The 13,078-nt window shown below is 41.0% G+C and overlaps 1 protein-coding gene across 7 annotated transcripts in view; it reads right to left on the bottom strand.

Annotated features, from left to right (window-relative positions):
• Nucleotides 1–6,026: 6,026 nt before the first annotated feature.
• The window catches only part of LRRC28 (leucine rich repeat containing 28), a 51,589-nt gene continuing 44,537 nt past the window's right edge, over nucleotides 6,027–13,078 (bottom strand). For all 7 annotated transcript variants that reach the window (XM_048317512.1, XM_048317513.1, XM_048317515.1 and 4 more), the window contains one exon: nucleotides 6,027–10,511. In XM_048317512.1, coding sequence (XP_048173469.1) covers nucleotides 10,439–10,511 — 73 coding nt within the window. In that variant the 3' untranslated portion in view covers nucleotides 6,027–10,438. The remainder of the gene's footprint in view (nucleotides 10,512–13,078) is intronic.

The raw sequence follows: 13,078 nt of genomic DNA, 5'->3' as shown, positions 1-13,078 counted from the left end.
CCCCACAGGACTGCTTATGCAAACCTGGTATTTAACAAATGATTTGGATGAGCCAAGGTAAATAGGCAATGGGGACACCATGGAAAACAAAGGAGCAGTTTTAGCTGAAGGAGCACGTTATGCCTTCACAGTATTTTATGAGGAACACATTAGCCCTGAGAGAAAAGTGTGAGGAGACAAATCTCAAGTCACTATATAAAAGATACATGAACAGCTCCCCAGGCCATCAGAGACACCCACCTTCTCCACATCCATGGACTTTAACGAGAAAGGGCAAAATGTCTTTAACTGTCTCCCATCCCTTCCCATCTCCTACTTCTCCCTACCCTGCAACAGCCTAGGGCAGCACTGCAGTCTCCAGCGCTGCAGTTCCCTGGAGGCAGCCAGGAAGCACTTGGACGAACAGCCACACTGCTGGATCTCAGAACATCCCTGGGGACAGAGCAGCACCTCCCTGCTGGGCACTTCGTGTGACACTGGAGCCCCAGAGTCTGGGCTCCGGGGAGCACGTTCAACCTCTGGCATATAACCCTGCAATCCGATCTCCCCTGTTCCCATGTGGGCCATCCCTTCCCGCCCCCCAAGGCTCCCTACCCGGGGCACCAGCTTAACCCACCTGCTCTGAGTGGTTAGCTGGCCAAGTGTGCTCCTCTAACATGGAATTTATCTGCAGTTTCTGGGATGCTGGCACAACCTGCCTGCCTAGAATAGGCAAGGTCAGTAGGATGAGAGCCTTCTGGAGCTGCAGCAATAACAGGCCACAATCCAGTCAAGCATTAACCCCCAGAACCGCTCCCAAACCCAGCAGCAACAGTCCAGCCAGGAATTTGAAAGGCAGTGAGATGTTCCCACAAACAGGCCAGCCCTTTGGCAGATGGGGGCAGGAGGGCTAGGGCAGCACACAAACACAAGCTCTCATAAGGCCATAAAGAGCTTCTGTTTCCCGACATACTGCAACAGCGGGAAGGCGGAGGCAGGGAAAGCAGCAGTCCCGGGCCACGTGGCAGGTCAAACCACCGCCCAGTTTGCTGGCATCCTCCAAAGTTTAAATATGCTTTGAGCCAGCAGTGAATCATCCCTGGCAGGTAAGAATGATATTAATTTATGACATGCCAAGTGCATGCAGATCTTTTGGTGTCAGTCCAATGGTTTTAGCCTTATTAACACACGGCGACGGCTCAGGTTGCAGCTGTGCACATTAAACTCTGGCAAGTGGCATTTTAAACAATGACAAACTTCAGAACAATCACTCCACACATGGAGCCAGGCCAGGCAAAACTGAAGGGTGGCAGAATAAAGGTCAAGGGGGGAACCTGTTTGTCTGGGAGAGAACAGGTGGCCTGCTTGGGTTGCTGCAGGGTCTTTAAACTGTCTGAAGGACACAGTCAGGGATCATTTTAACCCATTAAGCTGCTTAAGCCTTCCCTTACACTGGTTTGAATTTCGAGAAAGCATTAAATCTTAAACAGCTTAGTAATACATCTTTAGGAAAACTCTCCCCTGTGCTTATGCATCCAGAGCGCACATGCTGCACTGTGGACAGGCACATCATTCCCATAACAGCAGGACCCCTCTCGCAGCTGAGCCACATCCGAGCAGCTAAAACACAGAAAGCTCTAAAGTAAAGCCCTGCACCAGAGCAGAATGTCACACTGGGACACAGACAACAAGGGGAACATGTCCCCATCACCACTGTGCCACTCAGCAGGTCCAAGGACACTGTCAGAGAGAAAAACATCTCCTCACCAGCTCCTCCCTCACCAGCCTCGCATGGGACATGAGCGAACTGCGGCTGCCAAGACCTTGCGTTGTGCCCATGGAACTCAAACCACATCCAGCAAGGAGGGCTGTGACAGACAGTGACTTCTGAGGATAGCTTCTTACCTTGACACCCAGGCAGAGCAAAGTCAGTCCAAACCATTCCGGCCAGCTGTGCTTGCACCAGAAAATAGGATGATGGAGACATAAAAGATGTTTTCATGGCAGGAAATGTAAATATTCCAAGCCATGTTTCAAAGCTGTACTTCTCAATTTGAAAAACATCAAAATAGATTTTTTTAAAGTGTCAAAAGCCAGATGCTTCAGAATAAAGCAGCAGAATAAGACCTGACATGTAACAATGTTTTCCAATGCAGTGCTTCCAAACCAGTTGTTTTCAGATTTTTTCATTTGCCCCCTCTCCACCCAATCTTATCCTTGCAAGCAGAATTTTTATTTTCCAAACAGGTACTTCCCAAAAGAAAGAATTTTGAGCAATAAATCAGATCTTGTTAAATAAATACTAGAATTTAGCGACAGATGAGATCTCATCCAAAACAGAACAGGATGTAAATTTATAAAGAAACAGTTCCCTCAGATTTAAATACCAGGTGTGTGGATATATTTATTCCCAAACGAAATTAATGGAATTAAATTCTTTCGTAACAAGGCACTTTTATTCTGGAATAGGAGCATCCACATATGAAATTAATCAAGAATAGCTAAAGCCACAGTAAGGTCTCAGGCTACTGACTCTTAAGTGAAAACAGTAAATTCATTCAGCCTCTTACAGTTTCTTCCTACATAACACACCAGATCCCCCTGGATAAATGTTCTGTAAGTAAACGACCAGTCCCAGCATGGCTGCAAACACCTCATGATAATACTTCAATGAGATGGACTGGAATCAATATTTTTCATCTTGGCAGCTCGGGGCCAGTGAGCAGAAGCTGGGCAGGGCTGGCAGCCAGCGCGACACCGGCGCAGCAGGGAGGGCAGCTGGCACAGCACTGACCTGGAAAGACATTTCTAGCTAGTAGGTATCAGTTCCGGCACCATCTGAGCCTCCTGGAGGGAGGTGGGAAAAAGGAGGTAATTAAATAGAGGTTTTCAATTTGAACCTTCTCCCAAGTATCTTTATAGGGATCAGACAGAAGTTTGGCTACAGTTTAGACTGAGCTACTGGAGAAATGTGAGTCCCCATGTTTCATAATGGAGGCTTAAGAGACAGGATTAGATACTGCTAGATCTAAAAACCTGATACGACGTACTGATTTAATATACATTAATTAATTCAAGTTTGATATCCCTAAGTTCATCTGCAGCCAGAACAGAACACGTATTTGTGATCCAGATAATTGTGCAGAAATGTGATTAGGTGGTTTTGTCTGATGGAGCACAAACCTGTGCCACTGTGCAGGTAACAAACTGCTTTAATATTGGTCATTACAGGACCACAGCAAGGGTCTGTTTTCCAACCAGAGAGTAGAACAACATTTTCTGGTCAGGAGTGAGGACCGAGGGAGGAAACAAGGGCTGTTATTTACAACTATACAGGCAGAGAAACACAAGAGGCATTACACTGTGAAGAGTAATGAGTGTGTCAGAAGTATAAAATCAATCTTAATTCTACAAAGATGTAAGACAACTTAACTCCCTATCGGGAAGTTACTCAGTTTTTATAGAAACAAAGATATAGAACAGCAAGGTGTGAATATAATTAATCTTGGTACTTTTAGACATGGGGTTCTCTGCTGCCTGGACAACTGTTTTTCATCCTACTTTAAAAGGAGCACTTACCTGGAATTCATATAGGAGACCTTGCCATCCCTATTCTAAGCCAGGCTTTCTGAAGAAAGTTATAGCTGTTTTTCTTGGTAATTCTTCTCTTCATTATCATCTACATTGATTCAGCTTTTTGCAAAATGAAATTGGAGAGTCAACAGAGACACGGCAAAAGCAAAGGCAGCCAAATTCAAGTCCATGCTCAGACTGCTTTGGAACTTCAGTGCCAGCAAAGCAATCACAGCTAGCACAAACTGACCTACAATATTCAGCCTGATTCTTCTAATTGGTTTAACAATAAAAATCAATGGTTAGAACTCTGTAGTATAAAGGAAATGTAGTAAGATTGAAATAATAGCTACAAGTGCAGAATTTTAGGAGTTCAAAGCAGAAAAAAAACCCAGCACAGGGCATATTTGATACAATTAGTTAATATGCATCCCCGAAGAAACACTGGTTATCTTCTTAAATTTATTCTTTCATGAAATCTAGGCAATGTTGTCAGCATCTTCAGACCATACCTGCATTTTATGATGAATTATGAGTTCTCTTTCTCATTCCTAAACAGAGTGTTAGTGTTCCCAGTGGACCCTACCTGCACCAAAATGGGATTTAACAATGCATTTTCTTGCTTTCTTAATAAAATAGCTTGATTTGCTGCTACAATAGTGCACTTACAGAACATTCATAGTGCTGATCAATAAACACAGTATTGCATTTTTTATCACAAGAAAGCTTCCTCAACACATCTTGAGGAAAAAAAAAATTAACCCTCCCAATAACTTTGTGAGGTTCACAGCAAATGACAGCAGAACACCTTGGGGTGTCCTGTGCCAGGGCCAAGATTTGAATAATCCTGACAAGTCCCTCCCAGATCAGCATATTCTGTGATTTCATGGCCAGTCCTCATCATGTGACCATAGTCATATTTAGCACCAGGACAGGGCTCCATGAGCGGCAGCTTTCTCTGGCAGAAAGAGCCAGTCAATATTTACATTCCCCATGAACATACAAAAGAGCATCAGGGTACTTGAGAAATTAGCCCTTGATTGCCACTTGGAAGGCATCATCAGAAAGTCAAATCACTTCAGCACTTCCAACAACAGAACGGCTTTCATTCTTGAGACTCCCGATCTCTCACAGATGTGTCAAGGTCTTTTCCTGGGAGCAGGAGATGTCTGAAGGGCATAATGGGTGCTGAAAGAGCCTGATGTGAGGGGTTTATTATTTAAAATGTGAAAAGATAAAAAAAAGCATATGGTCAGCTCTTGCTTTCTTTCTTGCTGAAGCAGCAGACAGAAATCTCATAGTCCTGAGCCAGCTACAGGGAATACTGGTAGGATTCTTCAGTGCAGGACAAAGAGAGTTCTACTGTAATATTAAATGATTGCTGAAGTTGGGGGACACAGATTCAGTGGGTTCAACTCGGCTCTCGAGTTCCCAAAATGTCACCACATCAACAGTCCTACATCTTGGCTTAAAAGTCACAAAACATCCAGTGCCTTTCCAAGTGAGCTCTCAGCTCCTCTCATTTCCTGCATACAATAGCATTATTCAGTCACTGAAGTTTCCACTTAGCCTGCATTTATGCCAAGTACTTTTAATTGCAAAGGAAAAGGATGTTAAGATCTCCCATTTCTTCTTTCTAATTCATAAGGGACACATCAGTGGTTGGTAAAAGTTATAGGTTAAGGGTTGTTCTCCCATTTATTAAGGGACTCACATCCTCCTCCTGCTGCCAGGCAAGCAGAGGTAAGCTACCTCTATTGCAAGGGTAGGAAAAGTTACTTGTAAAATACAAAAAAGGTGAATCACGGTAAACTAACTGCCAAACACGCTTCAGGCAAGTCTGGACAGCACCTAAACCTGCAAGGTTTACAACTGATCTGAGTCACCTCGACCACCACAGGTCTTACTGCAAAACGGTTAGTGAGTATTCACTCAAAACACTTACAGAAATCCAGACAGAATCCAGCTCAAAGAACTCATCACAACATGTAGAGCAGCAGCTTTGACTGAAGCAAAATGCTGCATAGCAAGGACTGGAACAACTGGAAAAACAGATGCTTAATTTCTACTTATTTTTGGCAGCCTTGTTCCTATGATATCTGTTAGATGAGGAAAAAAAGCTGCTGAATGGTGCTTAGTAAGAAATCTATGAACCACAGCCTCATCTATGGATTATCAGGGTGGCAATACAGCTCTACTGAAACTTATTTTCCTTTTGATCAATCCGTAGAAGGGTCTCAAGCAACGTTCCCATATGGATTTTGTTCCTATTATGCAAGATCTGATGAACTACATTGTCTGAGACAAAGGGATTAAGTGAATTGAAGTGGTGTTTTGGGCTTGGGAGTGTTTTAAGTGTTTTCACCCCATCTCTTCAGCCTTGGGACAAGAGACTTATTAGCTAGTTATCATGCAAATGAACTGAAATGTAAATTAAGTGCTACATTCTAACATAGCTTAATAGTCCCAGGAGCAAGAATTTAGTTAATTTTAATGAACGGTAATTCTATCCAAAAATATAGTTTATTAACAAGCACATACAATAAATCGCACCACTAACTTTAAATAAACGATCTAGCAAGCTCACCTTCACACTAAGTGACATTTGGTTAATACAGAGCAAGAAAGCAATGCACATGTGCTTTCCACAGACACAGAATGGACTCAGTTGCAAACCAAATTCAAGTTCTAATCCAAAAAAGGGCACATAAAAGCAAAAGCAATGAAGACTTAACATGAACATTGCTATTTCTTTCCACCAGACCTTCATTCTCTTACAAAATAGGTCTGTAATACAAAAAAGTAATAAAAACTCTGGATTCAATTTATTCAGCCTCTTCCATCACAAGTTAACTGTAACATTTTGCAACAACATGAGCAGTATTAAGAGGGAGGTGAAGAGGCAAAGATGGTTACATTTTGGAATTATGGAAGCGCAGCTGCAGACAGAGCAGCAGCTGTGGATTCTGGTGTCGTCTCAGTTTTTGCAAGAAATACAAAGATGGTAACACACATTCTTCCCTCTCATCAATTAAAACTTGACCCAACGCCCACTGACATCAGAGCAGAAGTTCTTCTCTTATCAGTGGTACTCTGGTGGGGGCAAAGGAGCCTTTGAAAACCAGTTGTCCTCTCTAGTGACAGGTTTGTCACTCTCCAGTCTTCAGCTGGGCTGTGATGTCAGTAGAACCTGACACACTGCTACCACACGGGTGTTAGAACAGTCCTGTGCTCCCTTCATGCCAGAAGAAGGGATTCAGCAGAATTCAATCTGCAGGAATTGAAGCCAACTTGGCAATAAACAGCACCGCTCTGCTCAGAGCAACATCTCAACCTCACATCACAACCAAGTAAATAGAAGGTTTGTAATGAACCTTGGTAAGAGCCCAGGAGAAGCATCAAAACAGAAGAATACACATTTCTTTATATTCGACATTGCTCTCTGCACAGGAAAGTGCATTTCTAATCCTCTGAGGGATGATCAGGAAGGTTCCCAAGAACAGTGCTCCAAGTGTAACAGCATCCATGGTAAAACCACTCCAACAGGATTTTTAAACACAGCCAGAGACTCCTCCATTTCCTTCATGGCAGAACAAAAAGCGACCTCTATATAGGGTTCGAATTTTATTAGCATGGTGCCTGTTATCACAACTTAGACAAAAATTATGCCTGTGATCCCTAATTATTACAGGAGTTAATCTTGGGAAAACTTTATAGCCGTATCAACGGGCTCAAGACTTACTTTATCTCATTCCCCTCCTGCACCTTTCTCTTTATAATGACTAGAAGAAAAACCCCAAAGCTTTTCCTGCTCCCACTGTTAAGATCTGCAACAAAAAATTTTTTTAAATGGCCATTTTTTTCAACTGCTGGAAACTGATTTTTTGTAGTACACAGAAAAAATTACCTCAGTGGGAACTAACCTGACAAACCAGAGCAAGCAATCAAAAATTACCCAGAAATAAACCCACTAAAGAGAAGTCCAAGCGTTGTGGCACCTTGAAAAACCAGTGATGCACAGTTCAATCAGCAACAAGCTCCCTCTCCCCTCTGCAATTTGCATAGCTGGCTCTCATGCTTGCTCGTTATGAAATACTCTTACAGCAGAACAACTTTAGAAAAATTTGGACAAGTGAGAATGGAGTTATTTTAATCTAGAAGAATATCACCCAGAGATATAGATGAATACAAACACTGTTCATATAAAAAACCCCAAAACATCAAATACGAGTTTAAGCTGCATTCTCAGTGTATATATTGGCTTTCCCCTTCTTTGTTTTATAAAAATAGGGTATGACATTTCAGCTTCAATTGCATGTTTAAGTCATTTATTTATTGAACATTTCATTCTTGAAATATCATCTATTAAAGTGTTAGATAAGATTCATCCTGCTTATAGAACAGGCTAAATTTCTTCTGAACTGCACTTGGAGATAATAATAAAGAGACTGATACAGACTCAATAAGAAATAATTAGATTATGGGAAGAAGAAAGAAAATAATAAATAAATAATTATAATAATAAAATCAAGCTTCACTCTTCCTATCTGACTCCTAATAAAACAAATGCTAATGTCTTTTAGGTGATCACAACAAGGTTTAACTCCAAAATAGTATTTACAGACTGAATTCAGATATAAACTGTGATTTCAAGTCTACAACTTGCTATAAAAAGAGGACAAAAACTTCCAAGAAAACATCTCCTTCAAAGACAGAGGAAGTCACAGTAAAAATAATACTGAAAATTCCTTATCAGAGTATCGTATAAAAATTAGTATTTGTAACACTACCATAGCTTTTATCATCTATTTTTTAAAAAAAGTGGATTCTGTCCTACACTTGCACATTTCTGATACAGATATAACTGTACATGGGCAATTTACATCTCAGCTCTGAGGTACAGAAGGAAAAGGAAAAAGCTGAAGGTGGATTTTGCTGCCTCAGCAGTGAACCCTGTGGGGTTGCTGGGCCTGCTGGGATTCCAGCATGGAAACAAACCTGGGAGACGACACAGACAGAAATCCAGCAGCACCAAGGCTGCTTGGACATGGCTTTCTCCTACTCCAAAGCAGATTTAATAAATAGGATTTATTTTAGAAAGTTTCACAATTCTTAAACAGTAGATGATACTTGCATTCCTAAAGGATTAAGTTCTACATTTCTTAATGCTAATTCAACTCTCCAAAACCAACCCAATAAAACCAGGAAAGATTTTTACAAGTAACATGCACAACCTAAAAATTCCACCCTCAAAACTGCCTTTTTGGTACTCTTTTAAGCTCTTAAGATACTCTATTTATTGAAGAGATGCCAGGAAGCCTGCAGAGGGAACAAATGCTTCTTTGGCAACAGGAAAACATTTTAATGCCTCCTGCCTTCAAAGTACGCACACCTCACCACAACATATGCTAATATACTACCAAGTAAGTCTCTTTATCTTGCCATTTTTATAACAAACTGTTTCATTCATATCTATTTCAGCTTGTAACTACCTACTGCACAGAGCAGCACACTGTGCTAAATCAACAAGTGGTTTATACCTAAGAAATAGAAAGTAAAAAAACAACAAAAAAATTGTATTAAAAAATATATTCAAAAAAAAGTCAAGAGGGGCTAATCACCTATAAACTGTTTCAGTATAAAATCAAAATGTTAAGTCACGTAGGCATTTTGGGCCTTTTTTCCATCCTTTGTTCTTTATTTAAAATGAACAAGATGTAACAAAAAGAGATTCCCACGAATATGATAGTGAGTGGAAATTTGCACCAAACCTGCCATTAATGTATGAAAACAAATGCCCCAGCCTTTCTGTGCAGATATCCATGTGTGCAAATATACCTGTGCATGGAGATACACACCTGCTCCTGGATTTCCAGCCTTCTCCAAGGCACACAATCCACTGACACACTTGGACAAATCAGCCAAATGCTGTATCTAGAAAAAGATCAAGACCAGCTCTTTGCAGATCTATAGTCTGCAACCGTAAAAATATAATAACTATAAAGATTTTCTATCATATTACTAGTTGGGTTTTTTCCAAGGGAAGTTGAAACTTAGAGTTGTCTTCTTCCTGAAGAACTCAAAGGAACAAAAGGAGACCTATTTCTGAAAATAAAAATCTCAAGCAATAAAAATAAAGAAAACACACCCTCAAACATGCTGGAGCAAGACCCCTTAGTGTAGGCATCACTACCAGCCTTCACGGAAACAGGATCTTCAGTCTCCAGACATATCGTAGTTACTCCAACTAAATCACTGTGGTATTTAATGATACTAGAAAGAAAAACCTGCTTTTAGTATGTGGATTTAAATACCACAGAGAACTGTCAAAGACTTGGTATACAACTGGGATAACTCTGCTGGGGTAAACATTGAGATGAGAGGGAAAAAATAAGGCTGAATTCTATGGAAAAGTCACTGGCATCCATCAAAGGTTTCTGCAGGCTTACAGCAATATGCTTGATTCCAGCTGTAGAGGGGAAGAGGATGGGGATGAATAAGTGAAAACTTGTTTGTCATAACTGAACTTCTTTCTCCTGTTAGAGGAATGCAACTGCCTCAAATGATGCAACGGGTCAACCTGAAATCAGGCACATTTGAAAAATACTGGAAATCCTGAAGTCAGAGCTCGTGAATGTGTTTGGTTTGTGTGCTGCCTCGGAGGAGAGAGAAGTTAATACTTTTAAAAGCTCGGTATTTACACTTCTGAGAAGTTCCTGCAGTTCATCCAGATTTGATAGGGCAGGGTTTAAGTGCCTAAAGAGTGTTCCTTACTGGGCACTTCTGCTGCTTTGGCACACGCACACACGGTATTCCAGTACCAATGGGACACAGCATCGAATGCAGCTTTACACTGGCAGCACTCCTGAGGAGGTGGAAATGTTTATCAACTCAGTAGGTCAAAAGTCTGCAGACACTGGGTGGAGCAGCAGTATGCCACAAAACTAACAGTTGTCCTCCTAGGAGAAAAAAAAAAAGGGGGGGGGAAACAGTTGTCAGTAAAGATTAAAGCTCTTGGCTCCATCCCACACAATGTGCTGGTCTGTAAAATACAGGATTAGCCCATCTCCACAGTCCAGAAAAAGCACAGGTTCATTTGCTCTCTGTGAGGGCCTGACACCAAGGCAGGAAAATACTGCGGGTGTTCTCTCAAAACCTTCCTGGTTTCTATGCACTGGGTTTAGAGCAGCAGCGTGTGCTTTTCTCTCTGAGCAGGGTGTGGCTGAGTGTCACAGCCAGCAGGTTTAGCAGCTGACAGGAAAATAGCTGGGCAGCCTCAGCCCTGCTCATGTGTTTCTTAAATTACTGCTTGTAGGCATGAAATGACTGAAGGCCAGTGTCCTCCCTGGTCAGCAGAATGAACAAGCAGATCTTCAGAAAGGATGAGTGACAGGCAGTGATGTCACACCGTGCCACGCAGTACAGCAGGGATGGCACTGTGCAAGTGGGATCCAAGCCTCACAGTGACCCTGCTCCTGGCCCCAGCCTGGCAAGGGCCGACATGTCTGCCTTAAAAGTGTTCAGATCTATTCTTCACTAACCCAGAAATCACACTTTACCCAGTGCTCATGGCATCTGTGCTTTTTCAGATACAGAAATCCAGTCCAACACTTAACTCCCCTTTCCTCTAAGAGGATACAGAATGCGATACGGAAATCCAGGCAGGAGTTACTGGCATGGATGTGGCATGTGCTAATCAGTGCTGTTCAAACGCCCAGGACTCCTACCCTGTGTGTTTTCATGGTCACTTTAAGCTCTTTAGAACAGAAACCCTGTACGTCACATCTTTCTAAAGCAGCTATCATACCTCCACAATTCCACATAATCTTACCATGTCAAGTGCACGAGCTATAGAGATAAGGATGACAGGCTGCCCTGTTTAGATCTCATTTACTGTGGATTTGCATCAAATGTCAGCTACTTAAGACTGGATTCATTAAAGGCATTTTGCACAACATAGTACATTCTTGCCTAAGGGAAGGAATGATAACTATTTTTGAAACAAGTGAACACCATGCAGAAATAAGTATTTTTAATTATTATATTTTAGAATGTTAATATAGTGTTCTTCCAAAACAGTTCTAAAGTATGTTTTTGTGGAGTCTTAACTTTAATAATTCCTAAAGGTGTCTACTGATATCATCTATCATCCTGTAACTGTAACTTCTACAAAGAGCAGTGCTTAACAATTAATTGTAAAGTAGTCCAAACTGTCACACTGTTGAATTATTTTGGGTAATTATTGATTTAGTGACCAGCAACTAGTTTTCCATCTTTTTTTAGAAAATGATACTGTTGAATGTTTGAAAGAAGTTCTTTATAGCATGATTATAACATTTTATGCCACTAAGAATATTATCACTGTAATATGGAAGCAAATTATTTCACTCAACATGAAATCCACTGAATTTCAACATATGACTGAAGTGTAACAGAGTGGCAAATTGAAGTGTGCAATCTCTGCAATCAGATCTTTCTAAGAAAGATGGCTTTTCCGAAATAGCATTCATGCAGCCCTCTGGCTGTTGCCCAGATTTGGCATACCTAAGTTTTTCATTTCATAAAGCTGAATTGCTTACAAATCAGATGCTTCTTAAGTCACAAACTCACAGCAAAACAGGCTGTGATACAGCTGTGTAAAACAGGTACCATCAACCTGAATCATCCATTAGTCTGTCTCATTAAAGATCTTCCTACTGAAAAGCAGTTTCTTGTTTTTATGGAAGATAGCTATCAAATCAATGGATTTCAGCAGAACAGGAACCAAGTGGTGTTTCAGCATTATATAGACACCAATAAGTAATCTCAAAAACATAACTTTTTAGAGCATTTGTCTTTTCTGCTCCCCACCTTCAGGTATATGCTTTGTAATTAACAGCTTGACTTTAATTCTCTAACAAGAACCTAACATCACCTTTCTTGCTTAACTCCAAGTAACTTAGCTTTAAACCTCCTTTATTATTTTTCAAACAGTACAAACTGAAATTTCTCAGATGATGCTTTTCCATTGCAGAAAGTGGATTCGTTGATATTATGGCTCATGGAAGGCTACTCAGACTAGTAGGTATTAGGGAAAGAATCACTGCACAGCAATCACGGCTCACCTTAAAGGTATTATATATCTTTATCTACATGAGAGCAACATTCCCTAAACCATATCCCCGTTCTGAGTCCCTTCTATGACTGTACTGTCCAGCAGGTCAGGAAGTCTGTGTGGGCTTGTTTGCTTGACTTGTGAATCCTGCAGACACTTTCACAACTGCTACAACCATAAAATGGAAGTATTATTAAAAACATGTATTGCTACAAAATGTATGGTCCTATGCAGAATGCTTCCACAGCATATCTCAAGTTAATTAGTGTGGAAATTAAAACAAGAGTATTTTACTGCAGAACATTTTAATTAAGCTCCAGATTTACAACTTTTCTCCATCTTTGATCCTGAAGCACTTTTTGTTTGGTGGTGGCAATCTGAAGTCAGGGTTGAGACCATCAGGGCAACTACTCGTGTTAGGTACCACTTCCT

Source organism: Corvus hawaiiensis, chromosome 13, assembly GCF_020740725.1.
Source record: "Corvus hawaiiensis isolate bCorHaw1 chromosome 13, bCorHaw1.pri.cur, whole genome shotgun sequence".
Classification (NCBI taxonomy): Eukaryota; Metazoa; Chordata; class Aves; order Passeriformes; family Corvidae; genus Corvus; species Corvus hawaiiensis.
Note: the sequence above shows the minus strand (reverse complement) of the source record. Positions and strands in the feature narration are given on the sequence as shown.